This window comes from Rhinatrema bivittatum, chromosome 1, assembly GCF_901001135.1.
Source record: "Rhinatrema bivittatum chromosome 1, aRhiBiv1.1, whole genome shotgun sequence".
NCBI classification, from domain to species: Eukaryota; Metazoa; Chordata; class Amphibia; order Gymnophiona; family Rhinatrematidae; genus Rhinatrema; species Rhinatrema bivittatum.
In genome coordinates, this window is record NC_042615.1 from 645,190,869 (window position 1) to 645,212,486 (window position 21,618).

The 21,618-nt window shown below is 47.2% G+C and overlaps 1 protein-coding gene across 4 annotated transcripts in view; it reads right to left on the reverse strand.

Annotated features, from left to right (window-relative positions):
• LOC115073851 (chromodomain-helicase-DNA-binding protein 1-like) overlaps positions 1–21,618 on the reverse strand; it is a 346,258-nt gene that overhangs the window by 278,977 nt on the left and 45,663 nt on the right. For all 4 annotated transcript variants that reach the window (XM_029572735.1, XM_029572754.1, XM_029572763.1 and 1 more), the window contains 3 exons: positions 20,699–20,763; positions 19,960–20,121; positions 5,190–5,437 (listed from right to left, as the gene is read on the reverse strand). In XM_029572735.1, the coding sequence (XP_029428595.1) occupies positions 5,190–5,437; positions 19,960–20,121; positions 20,699–20,763 (475 nt within the window). The remainder of the gene's footprint in view (positions 1–5,189; positions 5,438–19,959; positions 20,122–20,698; positions 20,764–21,618) is intronic.

The window sequence follows — 21,618 nt, forward strand, 5'->3', positions numbered from 1 at the left end:
CGCACAGGCATTCTCAAAGATTTTCCAGACGCGGACATAGGCCAGGGATGTAGACTGCTTACGGGCCCGAAGCAGAGTGGAGATAACCTCTTCTTTATACCCCTTTCGCCTCCGTCAGCGCTGTTCAAACGCCATGCCGCTAGACAGAAGCGATCCGCCTGGTCAAAATATACGGGACCCTGCCAAAGAAGACGGGGGAGATGGCCGAGGCGCAGAGGACCATCCGTCGCCAGATTTACCAGATCCGCGAACCACGACCTGCGAGGCCACTCGGAAGCCACGAGAATGACTGGTCCCCGATGAAGCTCTATCCTCCTGAGAATTTTTCCTTCCAGTGGCCAGCACGGAAACACGTAGAGTAGGATGTCAGGGGGCCAAGGGAGGGCCAGAGCATCCACTCCCTCCGAGCAATGCTCCCCTTCAGCGGCTGAAGAATCTGGGAGCCTTGGCGTTGCCCAAAGTTGCCATTAGATCCAGGTGAGGGAGACCCCCACCTGCGAACAATCAGTTCCATTGCCTCGTTGGACAATTCCCACTCGCCGGGATCGAGACGTTGTTGGCTGAGGAAGTCGGCTTGAACATTCTCCTTGCCCACTATGAGGGAGGCAGCTAGATGATCCAAGTGCCTCTCCGCCCAAGCGAAGAGCTTGCTGACTTCCAGTGCCACCGGACGACTTCGGGTACCCCCCTGACGATTGATATAGGCCACTGTGGTGGAATTGTCCAAAAGAACGCAGACCGCTTTGCGGCAGATTAGGGGAGAAAAACCTTGAGAGCTAGGCGCACCACACAGGCTAGACGATTGATGTGCCACCGGGACTGGACTGGGGACCAGTGTCCTTGTGTCGTTTGAGATTGACAGACCACTTCCCACCCAGAGAGACTGGGTGGGAAGTGGTCTGTCCGTGGTGACTATGACCCACAAGGGAGTCAGTAGGGGCATCCCCTTCAGGAGATGTGCCAGCAACAGCCACCATTGTATGTTGGCAATGGTAGAGTCGGAGAGAGGTAGGGTCTCCTGGAACTGTTCGGACACTGGCTGCCAGCGGGATAATAACACTTTCTGTAATGGACGCATTTGCGCAAAAGCCCAGGGGACCAGGTCGATAGTGGAGGCCATGGACCCCAGAACCTGCAGGTAATCCCATGCCGTGGGAAGCGGCAGGGAAATAAAGGTGCTCACTTGATCGATGAGCTTGAGCGCCCTTGCATCCGGGAGAAAAAAACATTTCCGACCAGAGTATCGAAAAGAGCCCCCAGAAATTCCAGGACCTGAGAGGGCTGGAGGTTGCTCTTCGGGAAGTTGATTATCCAGCCGAGTAAAGTGAGGAGAGCAAGGACCCTGTCGACTGCTCGACCACAAAGGAGTTGATGACTTGGCCCGGGTCTCCATTCGGAAATGGGGTACCCTGAGAGCCCGGTTGACTCGCTTGAAAGTCCAGGATTGGACGGAAGGCATTGTCCTTCTTGGGCACGACGAAGTAAATGGAATACTGGCTGGCATCTTGTTCCTGTACTGGTACCGGGATTATTGCCCCGAGTTCCTGGAGCCTGGCTAAGGTTTGAAAACCGTGGGCCTCTTTGGTCGACCGCAAGGAGAGACGAGATGAAGATCCGGTAGGTCCCGAGCAAACTAATGCGTAGCTGCTTTCTATCACTTTGAGGACCCACTGATCGGATGTGAATTTGGCCCATTCCTCGCGAAACAGAGAAAGACGCCCACCTAAGTTTCAAGCGTAGGAATGGACCGGCCAGATCTCATTGGGGAGTGGACTTGGCGGCCGGGTGTTGCTGACTACCATCTCGGAAGGCACGGCGGCCCCGAAAGGAATGAGACCATGACTGTGACCTGGAGGTACCTCCTCTGGGGAAGGAACCACACACCCTGTTGTACCGGCGTTGTCCCCGGAAGCGGGTACACGTCGGGAAGAAAGACTTGGGACTGTTTAGGGCGGTCCTCTGGCAGCTTATGGACTTTGTTTTTGCCTAAGGATTTAATAAGCTGCTCCAGGTCCTCTCCGAAAAGCCACTTGCCCTTAAAAGGAAGCATGCCCAGCTGAGCCTTGGAGGAAGAGTCCGCAGACCAGTTGCGTAGCCAGAGGAGACGTCTGGCCAAAACTGCGGAAACCATTGCCTTAGCCTGTATAAGAAGCAAGTCATACAGGGCATCCGCGCTATATGCAATGGTGCCTTCTAAGCATTCCGCCTGCTCTGCCTCTGCAGACGGGAGGGTCCTGGGTGCTGAGTAATTGCTTAACCCACCTAAGGCTTGCCCGCTGCATGAAACTGCTGCAGACTGTTGCCCGGAACCATAAAACCTCGAAGCTCCGCTTAAGAAAAAACTGGAGCTTGCAGTCCTGAACATCCTTCAACGCTGATAGTGCCCACATCTGGTATCGTGGTATGCTTGGTGACCGCAGAGACAGAAGAATCCACTTTGGGAATCTTTAGCATGTCCAGGCAATCTTCTGGGAGCAGGTAGAGCTTATCCATAGCTCTCCCGACCTGGAGACCTGTCTCAGGAGCTTCCCATTCCCGCAACAGAAGTAACTTATGCATGGGATGAAAGGGAAACGTGCGCGGAAGCGCCCTAAGTCCTTCCAGGACCGGGTCCATGTTTGCCGGCACTGCGGCAGTCACCGTATCTTCCGGGGGAGCATTGATTCCCAATTCCTGAAGAATAAAGGGAATGAGTGGCTCCAGCTCTTCCTGCTGAAAAAGGCGGAGGACTTGGGGATCATCGCCCTCAAGTGGGGGGGGGCAGGCGTAGAGAAATCCTCATCAGGATCTTGTAAGGGGTCCGCGGGAGGTTGTGGCGGATCCGGGGGGAGGGGAGTCCCCGGGACCACCCGCACCCGGTACACCAGGGGGCAGCGGAGCGGGCATTCGAGGAATCTTTGGAGGAGGGGGACCAAGGGAGGAGTCCTCATCCTCCTGTAGGCTAGCCAAATAAGATTTGTGCAAAAGGAGCACAAATTCAGAGAAAAACCGAGCCTGAGAGGATTTTTCCCAGGGGAGGGGTCCGGGGCATCCCCATGCGAATGAACCGGGCTTAAATCGAGGGGTAAAACCTGTAAATCCGGCTCCTCTGCCCCCTGCAATGGTGAATCGGCATCAGCAGAGATTCCTAAGATGGCCACCGTTCCCGTGGTTTGCCGGGTCGGGAACGGCCTGGCCATGCGTCGGGGAGCGTGTCCCCAGGCTGCAGTCTTTGGCGCTGCCGAGGAGGGGCCCTCCCCACCTGGCAAACAACTGGAACACACACCATCGCGGGACAGCCGGGAGGCCGGCTCTCCACAAGCCAGACACAGGTTTGAACGCGGCATTAAACAGTGAGTACAGCTGCGAATGAAGAGAAATGACAGCTGAGCCCCTGGGGAGAAGTGCAGGAGATCGAACTCTGCACTCTCTCGCTGCTGCAGACAACCAGTGATAAAAACCCTACTGCCTCTTAAAACTCACCCAATGAAAATAGAAGGGTTTCTGTTTTGTTTTGTTTGTTGGAGAACAGGGGAATCAAACCTCCTTGAGAGGGCACCCGAGGAACAAACTTCTCGGGGCGAGGCAGAGGGTGATACTGGCATTACCAGTATCACCCCAAAATTCAAGCAGTCACCGGGAAGGGAGTCTAGGCTGCACAATACAAGAGGCAAGCCCCCCTAGGCACCCCCCAACAGCGAGGGAGACAGGGCTGTCTCCCTAACACAGTAAGCGTAAAAATGACAAATTTAAATAATTCAGACCAATACTTGCTTGAGCTTGCCCACAAGAGAAAGAAGAACGCAAGAGACCCCGTAGGGTAAGGGCAAGCTAGCAGGGAACTGCAGGTTGAGCTGTCGCATCTGCTGGAGACAGACAAATACTGAAGGGCTGCAGGGTAGGCTCTGTCCTGATATAGGATACCCTTGTCAGTTTTGGTCTGTCTCCATCTGCTGGACAGGAGGCTCAACCCATAGTCTGGACTGATCCGGGTATGTACAGGGAATGTAATATCTCTTGCCTCGTCTAGATGTACTAAACGTACTGAGAGAAAATCTAGTAAGCTCTGGCCTGCTGATCTTAAGGCTTTTGATGGCTGGTATATTTTCAAAATATAACTGACACATAGTGGAGTATTATGACCGTGCACAGTGAATGAATGTTGCAATCTTAAATTATACTCTCCATTATATCAGGAGCCAATATAATTAGAGTCGAACTCCTGTTATATGTCTTACTGCTGCATTGTGGACTGCCTGTAGGCACTTCAGCATGTATGCTGGAAGGCCTATGAAAAAGAGTTGCAGTAATCTAACTTTGATATTACTAATGATTGAATAATGGTTCTAAAATCATGCATGGTTAAGTACAGTTTTAAATTACTTAGGACGCAATGTTTGTTAAATGCATCAGTTGCTACATTTTTTATTTGGTGTCTCAGAGATAGATCTGATTCAAGCTGAACCCCAATATTCCATACAGAAGTTGATATTTTTAGTGTGTGGTCTTCAAATTTCAATGAGGTTAGAAAGTCTGGACTTGGGAACCTGCTAAGAATTATTAAATTGGTTTTGTTTATATTCAGAATTGAAAGATGGGAATTTTTTTGGATGCTCGGGTATCAGAAAATACAAATCAGGTTTCAGATTCAAATGAGATATTCAAATTTTTTTCTGCATGGCAAAACTTTTTTCTGTACAGTTATTGTGCCTGAAGATAGACATCGAACCCTTTTACATAATTTTCAAAAATTTCATTTGTTGTAAAGGAAAAAAGCTAAGAATCCAATTAAGCTACCCCAAATATGTAAAACAGAAAACAATATTTTGATGAGACTGCCTAATAAATAGAAAAGACCCAACTTGAAAATCATTATAGGAAACTGTCAGATGTTAAAACAAAAACTGTTTTAGCTATTTTGTAACATCTAACTTGATACGAGAACATATACCATATATGGCGCTTAAGATGTATAGTGTACACCCTCTTCTCCTGCAGGACTTTCTACCATCAGATTTCATTATATATGAACAGTCCTTAAATAAGAGCCCCCAAAATTAGTATATATCAGAAAATGTAAATAAAACTGAGCTTTTAGCAAAAGAAAACACTTTAGCAGTTAAAAAAAAAGCATAAAAGTCAACTGAGAACATCATCAATATCTAAACTTAAGTTTTCTAAAAATAAATAAATAAATAAAAATAAAATACCTTCTTTTCGTCCAAAGCGTGAATCCATGACCCGCTCAATCATTTCAAATTCATCTTCCTCAGGCTGTGGAACATCTTCCCCAGGGGCTTCTAGAATATCCTCTGCGTCTGTTTTCATTTCTTCATCCTCTTTGTAGCTAACATTTACAGTTGCTTGACGACGAGATCCCTTTTTACCATAGTCATCTGATGAATTTATTTGCCTCTTTTTCTGTCCTGCAGGTTTTTTTTTATGTTTTGTTTTACTTCTAACAATTAAAAAAATTAAATAAAATCAATGAAATGACTATAAAAATGGCAAAGATTAGAAGTGCTACAGTTTTGAAGAATATTCACGCAACATAAACCATGCTCACTGCACAAAGCATATCTTCCCTATCAGGTCACTCTTTTCCTTTTCAAAGGAAATATACAAGAGGCACCCCATAAGGACCTGTTGGTTTTAAATTATTTTTCACATATACTTTGCTTTAAGTGTTTTTTTGCAGGCTTTGGTAGCAGGTTGGTTTAAAATCTGCTGCCCTGCTTCTGATATAAAAACCAGTGATTTTTTTCCTTTCCCTATCATCTGTCATTATTTCCTCTTATTACTCATCTGAAAAAAGGATCTATTGTGCATTGAGCCCCTATTAGTGATCAATATTATGGGGATAATAAACAAAGCTGTTTATGCTGGTAAACACAGGTTTACTCACACAAAAATGCCTTTTAATTACTGCCAATCCCCTCAGAGCAAGTATAAGTATGCACACTGTTCACACCATGTGTAGTTTTATCCACACAAAAAAAGGTGCAGGGACAGGCTGGGGGTGAGAAAGTAATACCAAGTTTACATTTCAAATCTCTGATATGTACTTTTGTACTTGCGTTATGAGCACTGATCAGATTTTCAAATGGATTATCTGCAAGGAGAACAAGTTTGCTTACTGTAAATGGTGTCCTCCATGGATAGTAGGATGATTTCGCCATGACATGTGAATGTCATCACCTGGCGGCACCAAATGGACCCTTTTCTCTAAGCTCGAAGAGTTTTGCAAGAATTTTCATGCAGGATTTGCATTGTGAGCCACCTCAGTTGATTTTAGAGCTAATTCTAGCTAGGTAGTCTACTCTCCAGGGAGGCAGACTGATATTTAGCATAGCTAATTCATTCTGCTGTCTATGAAGAACACCATTTACAGAAAGCAAACTTGCTTTGTCAACAAGCAGGCCTGAAATAGCCATAATGTGTGGGGAGTCACAAGCTGAGGGTTTACGAACTAAGCAACCCAAATCCCACCATAGAGTGTAGACTACTGAGTGAACAGGATACACAAAACTACTTATTCAACACAAAACTGATTGTCCAGACAATAATGGGCCACAAAGATGTGTACTGATGACCATGTTGCAACTTTGCAGATGTCTTTGAAAAGCATAGCTTACAGATGAGCCACTGATACAGCCATGGCTTTAACTTGATGAGCCTTGATGATATCTGTAACTTGAAAACCGTCTAGCGTATAGCAGTGTGAAATACAGTTTGGTAGCTAGCTGGACAATATATGTTTGGCCAATGCTATGTCCAGTTTGTTAGGAATGTAAGAGAAGTTGTGAAGAGAACTGTGAATTTTGATGATGTGGCTGAATTCTTCTTTTGCAATAAGCCAAGGCTCTTTTACAATCTAAGGTATGACGGGCCTTGGTAAGAATGTAGAAAACAGGAAAAATAAAACAAAGACTATTCTCACAGAAAGAAAATCGGAGAACCAAAGGTGCAACCCGAATCTGCTGGAGTCAGAGAAATACTGAAGGTTTACAGAGGACGCTACAGTCATGAGGGACCGCCCTCTCAGTTTTGGCTCTGACTCCATCTGCTGGAAAGGGGGACATAACCCACGGTCTGGACTGATCCATAGTACTACAGGAACGAAAATTAGCAGGTAAGGAAATAATTTTCTTTTTTGCAATAAGCCAAGGCTCGTTTACAATCTAAGGTATGACAGGCCTTGGTAAGAATGTAGGTAACATGATAGTTTTCCATATTAATCAAGCAATTACAACTTTTTGTAGAAACTTCGGGTGGGTGAGGGCACCACCTTATTGTGGAAGAACTGCATATAAGGAAGATAATGAACCAAAGCCTGAAGACTTCTTTTGGCTGACATGATTGCTACAAGAAATATTAATTTCCTTGTTAGAAACTTGCTAGAAGCTGACTCAAATGGCGGCTTTATCAATTGTACCAGAACCACATTTAGATCCAATGGAACAGGTGGCTTTTCAACTGGAGGTTTTTGTATGCTATAAGCCTTTCATGAACTTGGAAACTAATAGATGAGTGTAGATTGTTTACCCTCAATTTGAGGATGGTAAGCTGCTATTGCACTTACTGATGGGGTGTTAAAGCCTGAAGCAGAGAGAGAGAAAGAGAGAGAGAGAACAAACAGATCAGTAACTCTTTAGGTTCATATGCAAACAGATCCAATAACTGTGTTGACACTCTGTACAGCATTGTTTCCATTTAAAAGCATAGAATCTCTTATTTGATGGTTTCCTGGCAGACACTATTACATCTTCAACCTCCTTGGGTTATCTTGAGTTAATAAGCATGCATTTACCCTGAGATGGATTGGAGGACTGCTGGACAGCTGTATCAGGTACGCAAACTAAACATGTCTGGTAAGCACTGGACTGATAAGGATCAGATGGGCCTAGTGTGAGCATATTTTGCTCCATTTTGGCTCTCCATGAAAATGGTGGAAAAGCGTACTTGAGATCTACATTGCAGTCAAGCAGAAAAGCGTCCTGAATGGATCTGAGTTTGCTGGGAAGAATGGAGCAAAACTTCTTGTTTTCTGTTTTGTTCTGATACAAAGAAGTAAATTGCTGGAAGTCCCCATAGACTGCACAGTCTGTTGGTTTGTTGATTGTTGCACAGACCATTCGTGTTCATAAAATACTCTGCTGAGGCGATCTGCTAACATATTGGAAATCCATGGAAAGTAGGATACTTGTAGGATTGATGTTTACATACACATTCCCATATCTTTTATCACCTCTTGGAAGAGAGTCCTGTGCCTTCCTACTTTTTCCACATAGAACATGGCTACCTGGTTGTCTATCTGAATGAAAATGCTCTTCTCTTGGAGGAGGCCAGTAAAAGTTGTCAGAGCATATCTGATCACTCTCAATTGTAAGAGGTTGATCTGAAATAGTCTACGAATAAACAAGTTCTTTGAGTTCAAAAGGGCCCCCGACCCTTTGAAGAGGCATCCATTGCCAGCGTAATTTGGTGTGGAAGTAGACAGAGTGGTGCTCCCTCCTGAAGGATGTGTGTGGCTAGCTATACTTCACTGCATGTGAAATTTCCACTTTGGTTGTCAGGGATTGAGTTAGCAGGTCCCAATGGGAGCGGAAGTCCAAACTGCAGGAGCCATATAGTATGTGAAGGAAGGTTAGTGAAACTAAGTGAATTACAGCCGTCATGTGGCCCAGAATGACCAGTATTTTCCTAGCCTTTGACTGATCCATGGTCACGTCTGTATACAAGGGATATCAGAGAGTTCTCCTGGTCCAATGAAAGAAAAGCTCTCTTGCAGAGAATCTATCAATGTTCCAACGGATTTGATTTTCTGGGAGGGAATTAGTTAATTTCTTAAAATTCACCAAAAACCCTAAAGACTGTAGAAGTTAAATTGACTTTTGCAGGGAAGCTAAAACACCTTCCCGGGAATTCACCATTACAAGCCAATTGGCCAGGCAGTGGAAGACTCTGATGCCCTATCACTGCAGATGAACTGCTACTACAGCCAGGCACTCGGTGAAGACTCTTGGTGCTGCTGATAGGCTAAAAGGGTTTACTTTGTACTGACAGTGGAAGGAGTCCACCATAAAGTACAGGTAATGACAATGGGAGGGAGGGATGTGAAAATGAATATAAGCATCCTTTAGATTCAAAGCACACAGCTACTCTCCCCACTGGATGAAGCAGAGAATTATGAGAAGGGAATGCATTTTGAATTTTTCCTGGAGTATGGATTTGTTCATGCTTCTTAAATCCAGGATAGATTTCAATCCCTCATATTTCTTGGAGATAAGGAAGAAGCAGGAATAGAACCCCTGGCCATGGTGATGCAAAGGAACCGGTTCTATCACCCACTTTTGGAGAAGTGACTCTAACTCCAGGCAGAGTTACATTGCGTGAGATGGGTTCAGCATGAAGGCCAAGGGATGAGGAAGCATGGGAAGCCAGGAGACATGCAAACAGCATCTAAACTCTACAACCTTGAGGACCCAGTGATCTTGCACCATTCTTCCAGGAGCTGTTGAATCCTCTCCCTACAGGAGAGGATGGGCTGGGTTTGAAAGGTGGTTAACAGCTTGGTCTAGGTTTGGTTTGGTCCTGCTGCATTGATTTCGGTTGACAGAACTCACATTGTCCAGCTGCTGTGAAAGTGGAGGCGGAATCTGGCAACGTTGGAACTGGAAGAAGGGACACCTATGAAAATAAGGTCATATAAAAGCATAGTGCGCCTTGCAGAACACTGTTCCAAATCTGTGGAAAGGGACTGGCCCACCAAATGTTGTTCCTTTATGTGAGCTACTGTTTCTCTAAGCTTTTCTCCACAAAGGTGATCACCGTCATGGATTTGGGGGGTGGATTGTGAGGATGCTATCTGGCAGGCCAGGAAATGTACCAAATCATGAGACAGAGACATGTGATCAGGCAGGCAAGATTGAGGCAGGTGGTGTTTGTGCAGAGTCGGAAGTCAAGCAAGAGTCAAGGCAAGTGGCAAACAGAAGCAGAGTCAAGGTCAACCAGGAATCAAACTCAGGAAACAGTAACTGGAACAACTACAAGTGCAGAACAAGATAAGAGAACCTGTTGCTCAGGCGCTGGCCCAAAGAATTGGGTTTCCCTTTGTGTTGCAGCAACGTTGACATCCTCAGCCCGAGACACAGGGAGCCGGGGTTGCTGGGTTTATAAAACTGACAAGTTTTTCCGGGGCCTACTCAGAGCAGTCACATACTGTGGAGGGGGAGGATGTCAGGAACCATGCTGGGTGACCCCAGTAGCTTGCAGACATTGTGCCATGTCTAGGACCAAGAGGTACAGGACGCCATCCACGGAGCAGCAGCCTGTGGTCAGTAGATTGCTACAATCACCCAAACAAGGAATGTCTGCCAATTTGTCGTGGACATCATCGCGCAAGCTACTGGCTCTTAACCAAGCATTTGATACCACGGCATGCTCCAATGGAGGCTGAGGAGGAGCGTGCCACGGTATCAAATGCTATTCATCAGCTCCTCATAAATCAATCAAATAAAATGGTGTATATACTCTTTGGCATCCAAGATTGGCTGAGGTTACACAGATCTACCTACACCAAGCAGGAGGAAAGGCGTTAGATTTTACAATCATGTAAATCATGTAATTACTGCACCATTTAGAATTGGTAAGCAAAATCCATGCATTCTTATGTAAACATGGAGCTTTGGAAAACCTTTTTAACAAAATTGTCCAGTAGCCTGGGATCCCTCACTGGTGGAATATTTGCGTATATTCTTGTTTTCTTTGCTCTTTTAAGAGCTGATTCTACTACAACTGATTGATGTGATAGTTGTACTATTCCAAACCCCAGGGACTTCTGCACTCTATATTTGAGGTCTAGTTTCCTAACAACTGGGGCTCAGGAAAAAGGGTTTTCCCACATTCTTGTTTGCAAGAATTTTACAACCAGCAGCTGCTGGTTCTAAAATTTGGAGGAGGCCAAAGACCTGTGCTTAAGGATCTTTGTCCTTAAAGTACATTAACTGTGAGTGCTTTCCCCAACTTGTCCTGAAACCTGGATAAGATCTTCCTGAGATGAGTATTCTGGAGGCTTTGGAAGGGGGTCAGAGGGTATTCCCACACCTTCCTCATAACCTACTGGTGAGGGAACACTAACCTAGAACACCAATGTTGAAGGCGGCGATTGAGGAGGGGGGTTCTTTGTTGACTTGGAGGGGTATATTCCTGGTTTACTTCCTCTGAATAGCTGGACTCCACTGCAAGGGCGAGTTATGAACTAGAACCACTTCATGGGATTCTGATGGAGTATCTATGATCTGGAGATACTGGGGTTCCTTCTTGAGGTACGAAATCTGATATTCTCGATGTTGGAAGGTACCCACCTTATCCTTTAGCTTCTAGGGAAGTAAAGAAATCCTTTATGAACTCCGTCACTTAGTTGAAGGGCTGACATGCCCTCTGTCCTGGCATGGGAGGTGGAACATCCTCTTCGATACTAGAATTGAATCATGCACATTTTCTGTGCTCTGCAGAATTTGTACTTAGGGCCAATTAGATGTGAGGTACCAGAGAGCAAATGGGATCTGGAGACTCGAAGTGTAGCACTTGTTCCATTAATTTTGATTGTGTAAGGGCTGTGGTAATTGATGGGGGCAGGCAAATCATATCCCTCTCAGTCCCTGACAAAACTCTCGGCAGGTCAGCATACAGCTGCTTTGGAAGTACTTCAGCACAATGTGTCAAGGATGGAGCAGCCTGTTCCAATGGTCTAATGACCAATGGTGTTGAGGCTCAATTCATTTCATGCTCTGGGGCCTGATGCATCGATGTGCCAGAGAATGGTGCAATGGGTGCACCAATGGTGCCAGGATTTGGTGTTTTTTCGGTGCCAGCTGCACCAATGGCTCTGCCAAGTGTTGCGTCTTTTTCTGCGAAGTACTCCACAACTTTTTATGCTTGCTCAATACAGATGATTTGGCTTGCTCTGCCGAAGAGGGAGATATTTTGAGCTCCTGTTCAACTCAATATCTGGGGAGGCAGATAAGGCTGCACTCTAGGAAGAGAAGAGAATGTGGTTTCTATGCACTTCCTCTATTTTCCAGGCCTTCCACTTTTAGGAATGTGAGGACATCCAGCCACAATGGTAACAATGAGCTTGACCGTGATTCAGTCTGAGGCAACAGTAAAGATCATGTTAATCCGCGATTGACATTTTCCTACTGCACACACAGTCCTTAAAAAGACGCTCACAGTGGGTTTTTCTTGCCAGACATCTTGAAGAAAAATCCTTTTTTTTTTCTTCTTTTTCCTCATAGCATTGAAAAATGTTGTTTGGGGGTTGCTAAGGCAATTTTGAAGAAAAGAGATTAAAGCTTTTCAGAAAATTGAAGAAAAAATTACAATGAGACAAGGTACACATCCATGCCGATGCTTGGACAAAAAAAGACTGAGGGGTTTTCATGAAGCAACATGGCACGGGAATTCCCACATGTACTCAGTAGAGCAAAAGTTTTATGAATTTAGAGAGAAGGATCCATTTGATGCCACTAAATATGTCACTGACCTCATGGCTAATTCAGCCCTGCTTGTCGACAGAGAAATTTCCTTTGAAAATGAGTTTACAGTCCTGCAGGTAACTAAGCTGCCCGTGGAGTTTCAAAATTGCCCACCCCCATGTCCAAATTATAGGATATTAACTGAAAAAGGATATTTTGGGCAAATCTAATAGGAAAATTTCTCTATTTTTCATTTTCACTTCTGTAATTTGTTTTGAATATAGAAATCACTGCAAGGAAATTATTATAATAATCCTGCAATAATTTTCTCTACCTCAAACGGTAATATGCAACCGGTGGCTCAAAAGATTTAGGTGGCTCTTTAGCAAGACACAAACTTTGCAGTTACAGTTGACAAGTGACATGCTGGTGCTGCATCCGAGTGGGCCATAGGGGACAGAATGTAGGAAGCCCATCTATCAAGGGGTGCTACGCCCACCTCATCTTGTCATTTATTGGTTATCTGTATTTGTGTGCATCTCTCAATGTTTCGTTTAAGTGCACTTATTGTTTGATAAATAAGCTGTTCCTTTCACTTTACAACCCTTCTTCTTGTAAAAGACTGAACTTTATTTAGGTGACTGTCTTGGGAGTATGTACTTGAAAGCCTTGTACCCTAAGTTCCAAACCCTTTTATTTGTAACTAGTAAAGCTGTGGAATAGCAGCAAAAAAATGTAAACTGAAGCATCAAGATCAATTCATCCTGCCAAGTCAGCTCCAATTTAGCCAAATCTTAACCTAATCTGCAAATCTTTGCTGCCAAACCATGGCTGTAAATAAAGCAAGTTTGCTTATCGTAAACAAGATTCTCTCTAGGCAGCTGTTGCAGTCCCGGTCGCAAGCCTTGCAACCGGGTCCTTACCCTTCTGTCTCCCGGCATTGGCGGCAGGAGGTGCGCCCTGCCGGCCCGGTTCGGGCCTTCTCGCGGCGGCGTCTCCACGAGGGAGACGCCGCCGAGTCTCTGAATCCGGCTCCTCCCTCTCTAGGTGCGCGCACGCGTGCGGGGAAGCCCAATCTAAAGGGCTTTTCCTGCCAGACCGCGGCCCGCCCACTTGAATGACGTCAGATGCCGGCTAGTACTTAAGCCGGCGTCTGCTTCTTCTCTCTGCCTTGCAACGAGGTTCCTCTTCTAGAGTGCTAGTTGCTTCTTGTTCCTTGTCCAGCTCCTGATCCTTGGTTCCTGCTCCGGATCCTGACGTTCCAGTCCTGCTCCTGCTCCCAGTGTTCCAGCTCCAGTTCCTGTCTTCCGTGCCTCCGCTTCCGTCCTTCCTGGTTGGACTTCCTGGCTTTGACTCCGGCTTGCTCCTGGTTCTGGTTCTGCCACCTGCCTCGACCACGGACTGTCTTCATCTTCTTCCTCGCTCTTGTTTTCCTAAGTCCCAGCGGCTTGGGACCTCACGAGCTCCTCAGGCTTCCAGGGTGAAGTCTCCGCTTGGATTCCAGAGTTCTCCTAAGTCCCAGCGGTCTGGGATCTCACGAGCTCCTCTCAGGGGGTCCTCAGGCTTCCAGGGTGAAGTGCCAGAGACACCCCATGCACCTTGCCCCTGAGACAACCAAGCGCCACCACCTGGACCCGAAGGGTACTACACGAGAGACCTTTGGAAAGACCGGTCTGAAGAAAGGCTAAGATATCGGAAACGGAAGCTATCATAGGATCCACGTTGCGCTCCCTACACCAGTCCTCAAAAACCACCCAGACTCGGACATAAGCCAAGGATGTAGACTGCTTCCTAGACCACAACAACGTGGCTACCACCGCATCCGAGTAACCTTTCCTCTTCAAACGCTGCTTCTCAAAAGCCATGCCACGAGACAAAAGTGATCCGCATCCTCCAAACAAACGAGGACTTGTTGGAGGAGACCCGTGAACCCCTGAAGACGAAGGGGAGGATCCACTGTTAATTGGATGAGGTCCGCGAACCACGGGCACCGCGGCCACTCCGGCGCCACCATGATCACATCTGACGAGTGCAGCTCTATGCGCCGAAGTACCTTGCCTATCAGCGGCCAAGGAGGAAACACATATAGCAACACATCCGTCGGCCAGGGCAGAACCAACGCGTCGACGTCCTCAGCCCCCCTCTCTCTCCGCCGGCTGTAAAATCGTGGAGCCTTTGTGTTCTGTAAAGTGGCCATCAGGTCCATGCGTGGCGTTCCCCACCTTTCGCAGATGAGATGAAAAGCGTCCTCCCCTAGCTCCCATTCTCCGGGATCCAGATGATGACGGCTGAGGAAGTCCGCCTGAACATTGTTGACTCTGGCGATGTGAGACGCCGCGATGTTGCTGAGATTTTGCTCCGCCCAGCACATCAAGAGCTGCGCCTCCTCCACCACTAGCGGACTCCTTGTCCCGCCCCGATGATTGATGTATGCCACGCTGGTTGCATTGTCCGACAATCGGACCGCCTTTCCCCGAACCAGCGGGAGAAAGGATTGCAGCGGCAGGGTTACCGCCCTGGTCTCCAGGCAATTGATGGACCACTGAGATTGAGCTATGGACCACCGGCCCTGCACAGACCTGCCAAGACAGACCGCTCCCCAACCGGAGAGACTGGTGTCCGTGGTAACTACCGTCCAGTCGGGCACCAGCAGGGATACTCCACAAGTCAGGTGGTCCGTATCTAGCCACCAGCGAAGACTGGCCCTCGCCTGGTTCGGGAGCGGGAGGTGGAATTCTTCCGACACCGGCTTCCAGCAGGAGAGCAATGCTGATTGTAACGGACATAGATGAGCAAAGGCCCAGGGAACTAAAGCTAGCGTTGATGCCATAGAACCTAAAACCATCAGATAATCGCAAACCTGCGGAATCCAAAGAGACAATAACCGTCGCACGACTCTGAAGCTTGCACACACGCTCCCTGGAAAGAAACACCTTGCCCCGTTTCGTGTCGAACAGGGCTCCCAGATACTCCAAGGACTGGGTGGGAACCAGATGAATCTTGGTGAGATTGACCACCCATCCCAGGGACCGCAAAAGTTGAAGGACTCTGTCGACCGCCTATCGACACTGAATCTCGGACTTGGCACGAATCAACCAATCGTCCAAGTAGGGGTGTACCAGGAACCCCTCTCGCCGGAGCTGAGCCGCCACCACTACCATCACCTTTGTAAATGTGCGGGGAGCAGTGGCGAGCCCGAAGGGAAGAGCCCTGAACTGATAGTGCCTGCCCAGAATGCAAAATCTGAGGAACCTCTGATAAAACGGCTGAATGCCTATATGAAGGTATGGTTCCGTGAGGTCTAATGAGGCCAGGAATTTGCCTGGACGGACCGAGGTGATCACCGACCGAATCGTCTCCATTTTGAAGCATGGAACGCAAAGACATCCGTTTACCCCTTTCAAGTCTAAAATTGTTCTGAACGTGCCGTCCTTTTTTGGCACGATGAAGTAAATGGAGTAACGGCCCTCGCCTTGCTGTCTGGGAGGTACGGGGGATATCGCTCCCAAGCCTTCCAGGCGCCGAAGAGTTTCCCTCACTGCTACTCGCTTGTCTGGGCACTTGCAGGGCGACACGAGGAACTTGTCTGCAGGAATCCGTGCAAAATCTAAAGCGTAACCTTGACTTATCACGCTGAGGACCCACTGGTCCGACGTTATTTTGGTCCATTCCTCGGAAAACAACGCCAATCTGGCCCCTACGTTTGGCACGACCGACTGGAGCTGTCGAGAGGAATGGACCGTCTGCGCCTCATTGGGGGGCCTTAGACCCCGTTCCCGCCGGGGGTCCACCTTGTCTCCCGAACCATTTCCCACGAAAGGACTGAGGCTACGAGGACGACCGGAAGGCACCCGAACAATTTCTGAGGACGCGACCTCCTGTTCCCTCGGAAACGGGACCTACTGGAGAAAGAGGACCGAGTTCTAGACCTGTCTTCAGGCAGTTTAAACGCCCTGTTTTCTCCGAGCGACAGCATCAAATCATCTGTTTGCCAAACAACAATTTCCCTTTAAACGGCAGCGATCCGAGGTGAGCCTTGGAAGACCCATCCGCCGCCCAATTGCGTAGCCAAAGGAGACGGCGTGCGGAAACCGCCGAAACCATGGATCTGGCCGACGTACGAAGGAGGTCATAGAGAGCATCCGCACTGTACGCAATCACTGCCTCCAAACGATCTGCCTGAGTAGATTCCTCCTCTGAGAGATCTGCATTGGCTTGGAGCACTTGGGCCCAGCGCAGGCCAGCCCGCAAGGTGAAATTACTACAGATGGCTGCGCGGACCCCCAACGCTGAAACTTCAAAAATCTTCTTAAGCTGCAGCTCCAGCTTCCTATCTTGTATGTCTTTGAGAGCTGTGGCTCCTGTGACCGGAATAATCAACCTTTTTGTAACCGCAGACACCGCTGCGTCCACTCTGGGCAGACGGTGGAGCTCCAACGCGTCCTCTGGTAGCGGGTAGAGCTTATCCATGGCCTTACTCACCTTCAGGCCCAACTCCGGAGTATCCCATTCCCGGAATAGAATATCCGACACCGAGAAGTGGAATGGCAAGGCCACTGCCGGCCCAGTGAGGCCCAATAGCACCGGGTCCATTGTGGCCCCTGGTCGAGACACCACCGGCGGAGCTTCCACACCTAGCTCCTGAAGGATAGCCGGAATGAGCGGGGCCAGTTCATCCCTCCTAAACAGACGAACCACCTTCGAGTCATCACCACCTACTGCCAGTGTTCCTTTGCCGGTACCCGGCTGGGCGGGACCCTCTCCAGTCACCTCATCAGCCCCCCACCCCCTCCGGGGGCTCTCCGGATGGATCTGCCTCATCCGGCGACATGGAATCGGTGTCCGTGTCCTAAGGGATACCCCGCAACGGGCGCTTCTCCTTAGGCGGGGCCAAAGCACTGCGAGACCCATCCTTGGACTTCCTCTTCCGGGATCCGGACTATCTGTCGGATCCCCTTGCAGACAACCTCTTCCCCGCTTTCCGCCTGCAGATTTTGCGCTTAAGGACTTTATGTAGCAGAAGCGCAAAATCCGAAGAAAAGGAGGACTCCGAGCCCGAAGACGCCTCGTCTGCACTATCCTCAACTGGGGACACAGCCCCCTCCGGGGCGCTCCCCCCAGAAGGCCGCTGCTGTGGCGAAAGCGCGGGAGGCATGCCACCATCACCAGCAGCCTCCCGCGCGACTTCCCAGCCAGTTCCCAAAATGGCCGCCACTCCCGCGCTAAGCGGGAACGGCTCTGCAGCCACCTCTGCGGCCTTCCCTTCGCGCTGCGGCGATCGCGCCGGCTGGGACCAGCCCCCCCCCAACCGGTCCCAGACAGTCCCTCGCCGCCTGAAACACAGTTAGAACAAATCCCATCGCGAGACAAACGCGCACACGCGGCAGACCGACCCCCTTGGCATCCTTCCCTCAGCCGGAGCGCCCGTCAAGCCAAAATAAAATCAAAACCAATTAAAACTACTTAAAACTAATTAAACTAATGAAAACTAGCCCCCCAGCCAAAGAAACGGAGAGTCGGCGCAACAAAAACAAAAGTCTGTTTGTTTGGTTTTTTTCCAAACTTGCCGCTGTTCCCAGTCCTGAGTCTCCTGCCTCAGCGGGGGTGAGTGAACCGGGCTCCCCGGTGTCACCCCCGACGCTGCTACCTGGAAAAGGCTGGGTCCTCGACCCTTAGCAGCGGCCTCAACCAGGGGGGGATGGTCCCCTCAGAACCTTCCAACCCCCCTGGGAGGGACGTCGGACGGGGACCTTCCTGTCACTGTCTTCTTTCTTTTCTTCTTTTTTTTTTTTGCTAAACACTAAAATCAAAAGCAAACCCTGACTAACTATACCAACTACAAGACACCCAGGGATGCCAGAGGCTGTGACTGCACCTGCACCATCTGCTGGAGACAGAGTAAGACTGAGGGGCTGTGGGAGGCACGTTGCTATATATGGCTAAGCCCGACAGATCTTGCTCTGTCTCCATCTGCTGGTGCGGAGTCACAACCCAGGTGTCTGGACTGATCCGGGTACGTACAGGGAAAGAGTGTAACACCTCAGGGAGCCTTCCAATCAGTCAGACTGCAGGTTAGCACCTCTACCATCTGCTGGAGACAGAGAAATACTGAGGGACTGTAGGTGGCGCTCTCAGTTATTTAGCAGCACCTCAAAGTTTTGTTCTCTGTCTCCATCTCCTGGTAGGGATGCATAACCCACTTGCCTGGACTGATCTGGGTATATACAGGAAAGGTATTTTTATGGACCCTTCCTCAGAACTGTTAGGAGCGGGGTCCATAACCCATGATCCCTATGAATAAGATGGCGATCAAGGCAGAGATCTCGGTCACCTTGGAGAGGAAAAATCCTGGGGGAGGTCTGACTTAGCCTTGCACTGCTCTTCATCTTCTGAAAGATGGCTGTACTTCCCAGTATTGGCGATAGTTTGCCTGATGGAGGGGGCTACCTTCCATGCTTGGCAGGCCTGATAAAGAGTGTGTGGAAGTGGGAGAGACACTTGTGGGAATAAATTGCCCACTCTGGACAGCAAAATCTGAAGGGCGCAATTCTTGTCACTGGCGCCACTGGCACCAGTGGTGTCAACAGTGCCGAAGTGCTTTTTCTTTGGCACCACGAGCCTCAAAATGGAGACTAGGCTCGGGAGTGCACTACAGTGTGTGCCTGTTCCACCACACAGTGCTTTTGTGCCTTGCTCAATCCCACCGCAGAGCATCACAGATGGAAGCTCTGCTTGAAGAGCCCCTGCTCGACTCGGCATTCCAGGAAGAGGAATGGATCCACTTCACCACTGATCTGTGGAGCATCTCCATTTTCCAAGTCCAGTTCCTAGGCATTTGTTGATGTGGGTGATAGACATTATGCAGCCACAGGCAGTCCTTGAAGCCACCCATGGCCTTCTTGGAACCAGACATCTGTTCTATTTTATATATATCTATATATATATTTTTTTATATCTATCTCTCTCTCTCTATATATATATATCTATATCTATATATATTTTTTTTAAATAGCACTGAAGTGTGCTGTTTGAGAGGCTGCCAAGGCAGCTAACAAAAGTTGGCAACAAACACCCCAAAAGGCAATAAATGAGAGGATACTCAACTGTGCAGAAGCTCAGACAAAAGAAAAAAAAAAAAAAAAGATTTCAGAGGATAATGAGGCAGTATACGCTCAGTAGTAAATCTTTACTGAGTTAGAGAGACGGGTCAGTTCGGGGTCATCAGATGACATCACTCCTGTGTCATGGCTATTTCAGCCCTGCCTGCCTACAGAAAAATGCCCACTGTTTTGATACTATATAACATGGACACACATTTTATTACAGTTAAAAAATCCTAGCAAGAAATGCTAACAAATATAAAGCACAAACATGTAGCATCAAATTACACTGTGTCAAAATTTTTCAAATTTCCATTCAACCAACCTTGATAATCTCTTTTAATCAGTAACAATATGTTCTGCAAGAATTCTTGCACATTCTGTGCATACCTGTTCCTTACCTCGTTTGTGATTTGCGGCTTTTAAAATTATAATTTGGTTCATAGTCTGATTCACTGTTCTCAAAAATGCTTCTCTCTCCATCATCTTCAGAGTCAGAATCCGAACTTGGGTTTGAGCTCAATTTGGATCCAGAGCCAGATCCAGTCATCTGCCAGTCTTCACTACCAGGGTTAAAATGCAGGAAATAGTAGAGGTTTAACAACTGCAACTATATTATGGAACCAATTTGGAAAAAAAAAATACACTATAAAACTAATCTGTTCCTGCAGGCTTGTCTATCTGGTTTCAGTATGTAAACAGAAACAATTACACAACAGAACTATATGAGCTAGAAACATTAAAATAGAACTCACTCTCTTGTAATTCAACTGAACAGGTTATTAAAAAAATATTGAAGATTTTTACATTTAATTTCATGTCTGAAATATTATAACCCTATAAAGAGAACACCGCTTCTAAAATAAATGAAATATTTTCTGTAACAAGAAAATGCCCCTCCTGCTTCTAAATGTAAACAGCATCTGCCTCAACAAAAGCCAGTGTTAACACATTTTTTAAATGAATCCTTCTTGTGCAACATTGGAGTTTGTTTAAAGAGCAAATACGAAAGTTGCATTTCTTGAAGAAAAATATCCAGTATAGCAATAACAGGTACAATTGCAGAGTTTATCAGTTCTACATGAAATCAAACATCTGTTTCAGAGTAATGTTTCAGAACATTTAGTTAATATCTCATACTCATCATGTTTTTTCTTTTTGCTTTCACTAGATGAAACATCTTCAGAATCAGCACTAGACGAATCCTATAGGAAGAAAAGAAAGAGAATCTCAAAGCAATAAAAAGGCTCACTAAATTAAAGGGGTTAAGCCCTTTCCAGATATACACAAAAATCTTAGGAGGGCTTTATCGAGTACTTTAGATCTTTGGGGTGCTTGAGACTTGCAATGTGCTATTCTTTTCCACTCCCTTAAAAAAAAAATTCTACAGTAAAATTTTTTTAAATTCTGTGGCAAGTTTAAATAAGTTTACAAGTAGCAGGCGGTTTATACAGCATAATATATAAATATTTTCCTTTAATAATAAAATATTTTTCAGCCTTTCATGTGTCTGGGCTTTTTTATTATGATATGCACGCACAAACATTTACTTTATTTATTTAAAAGGAGCAGTTGCCCACTCTCTCCAACAATTGGGGTGGGTTACAAATAATTCATAATAAATTCAAATACATCCTGGCACTGATCCCTCCCCTTCTCTTTCCTTTCACATACGCCTCAACCACCTCCACAAAACCCCATTTCCATCTTTCTCACATATAGATTCCAATTATACCCTATGTCCTCTTGCACCCTCATTCCTCCTCCCACTAGCACATATTCTCACCATCTCTTTCTCCTCCCCACTGCTCACCATCTCTTTCTCCTCCCCACCGCTCACATTTCTCCCTCCTCCTGCAAATTCTCAACCACCTCCCTTCACCTTTCCCTGTTAATCAGCCAGGAAGAAGAGAATGGAAGTATTTCAGGTCCTCTTCCTCCTGCTGACTGGGGCCCGACTCATGTTTTGAAACATATGGGATACCATAATGCTATGCAGTTCAAAGGCATTGGAAGGCAAAGGAGGACAACACAGCCTGAAAAGGCAGTTGCTATAGGAA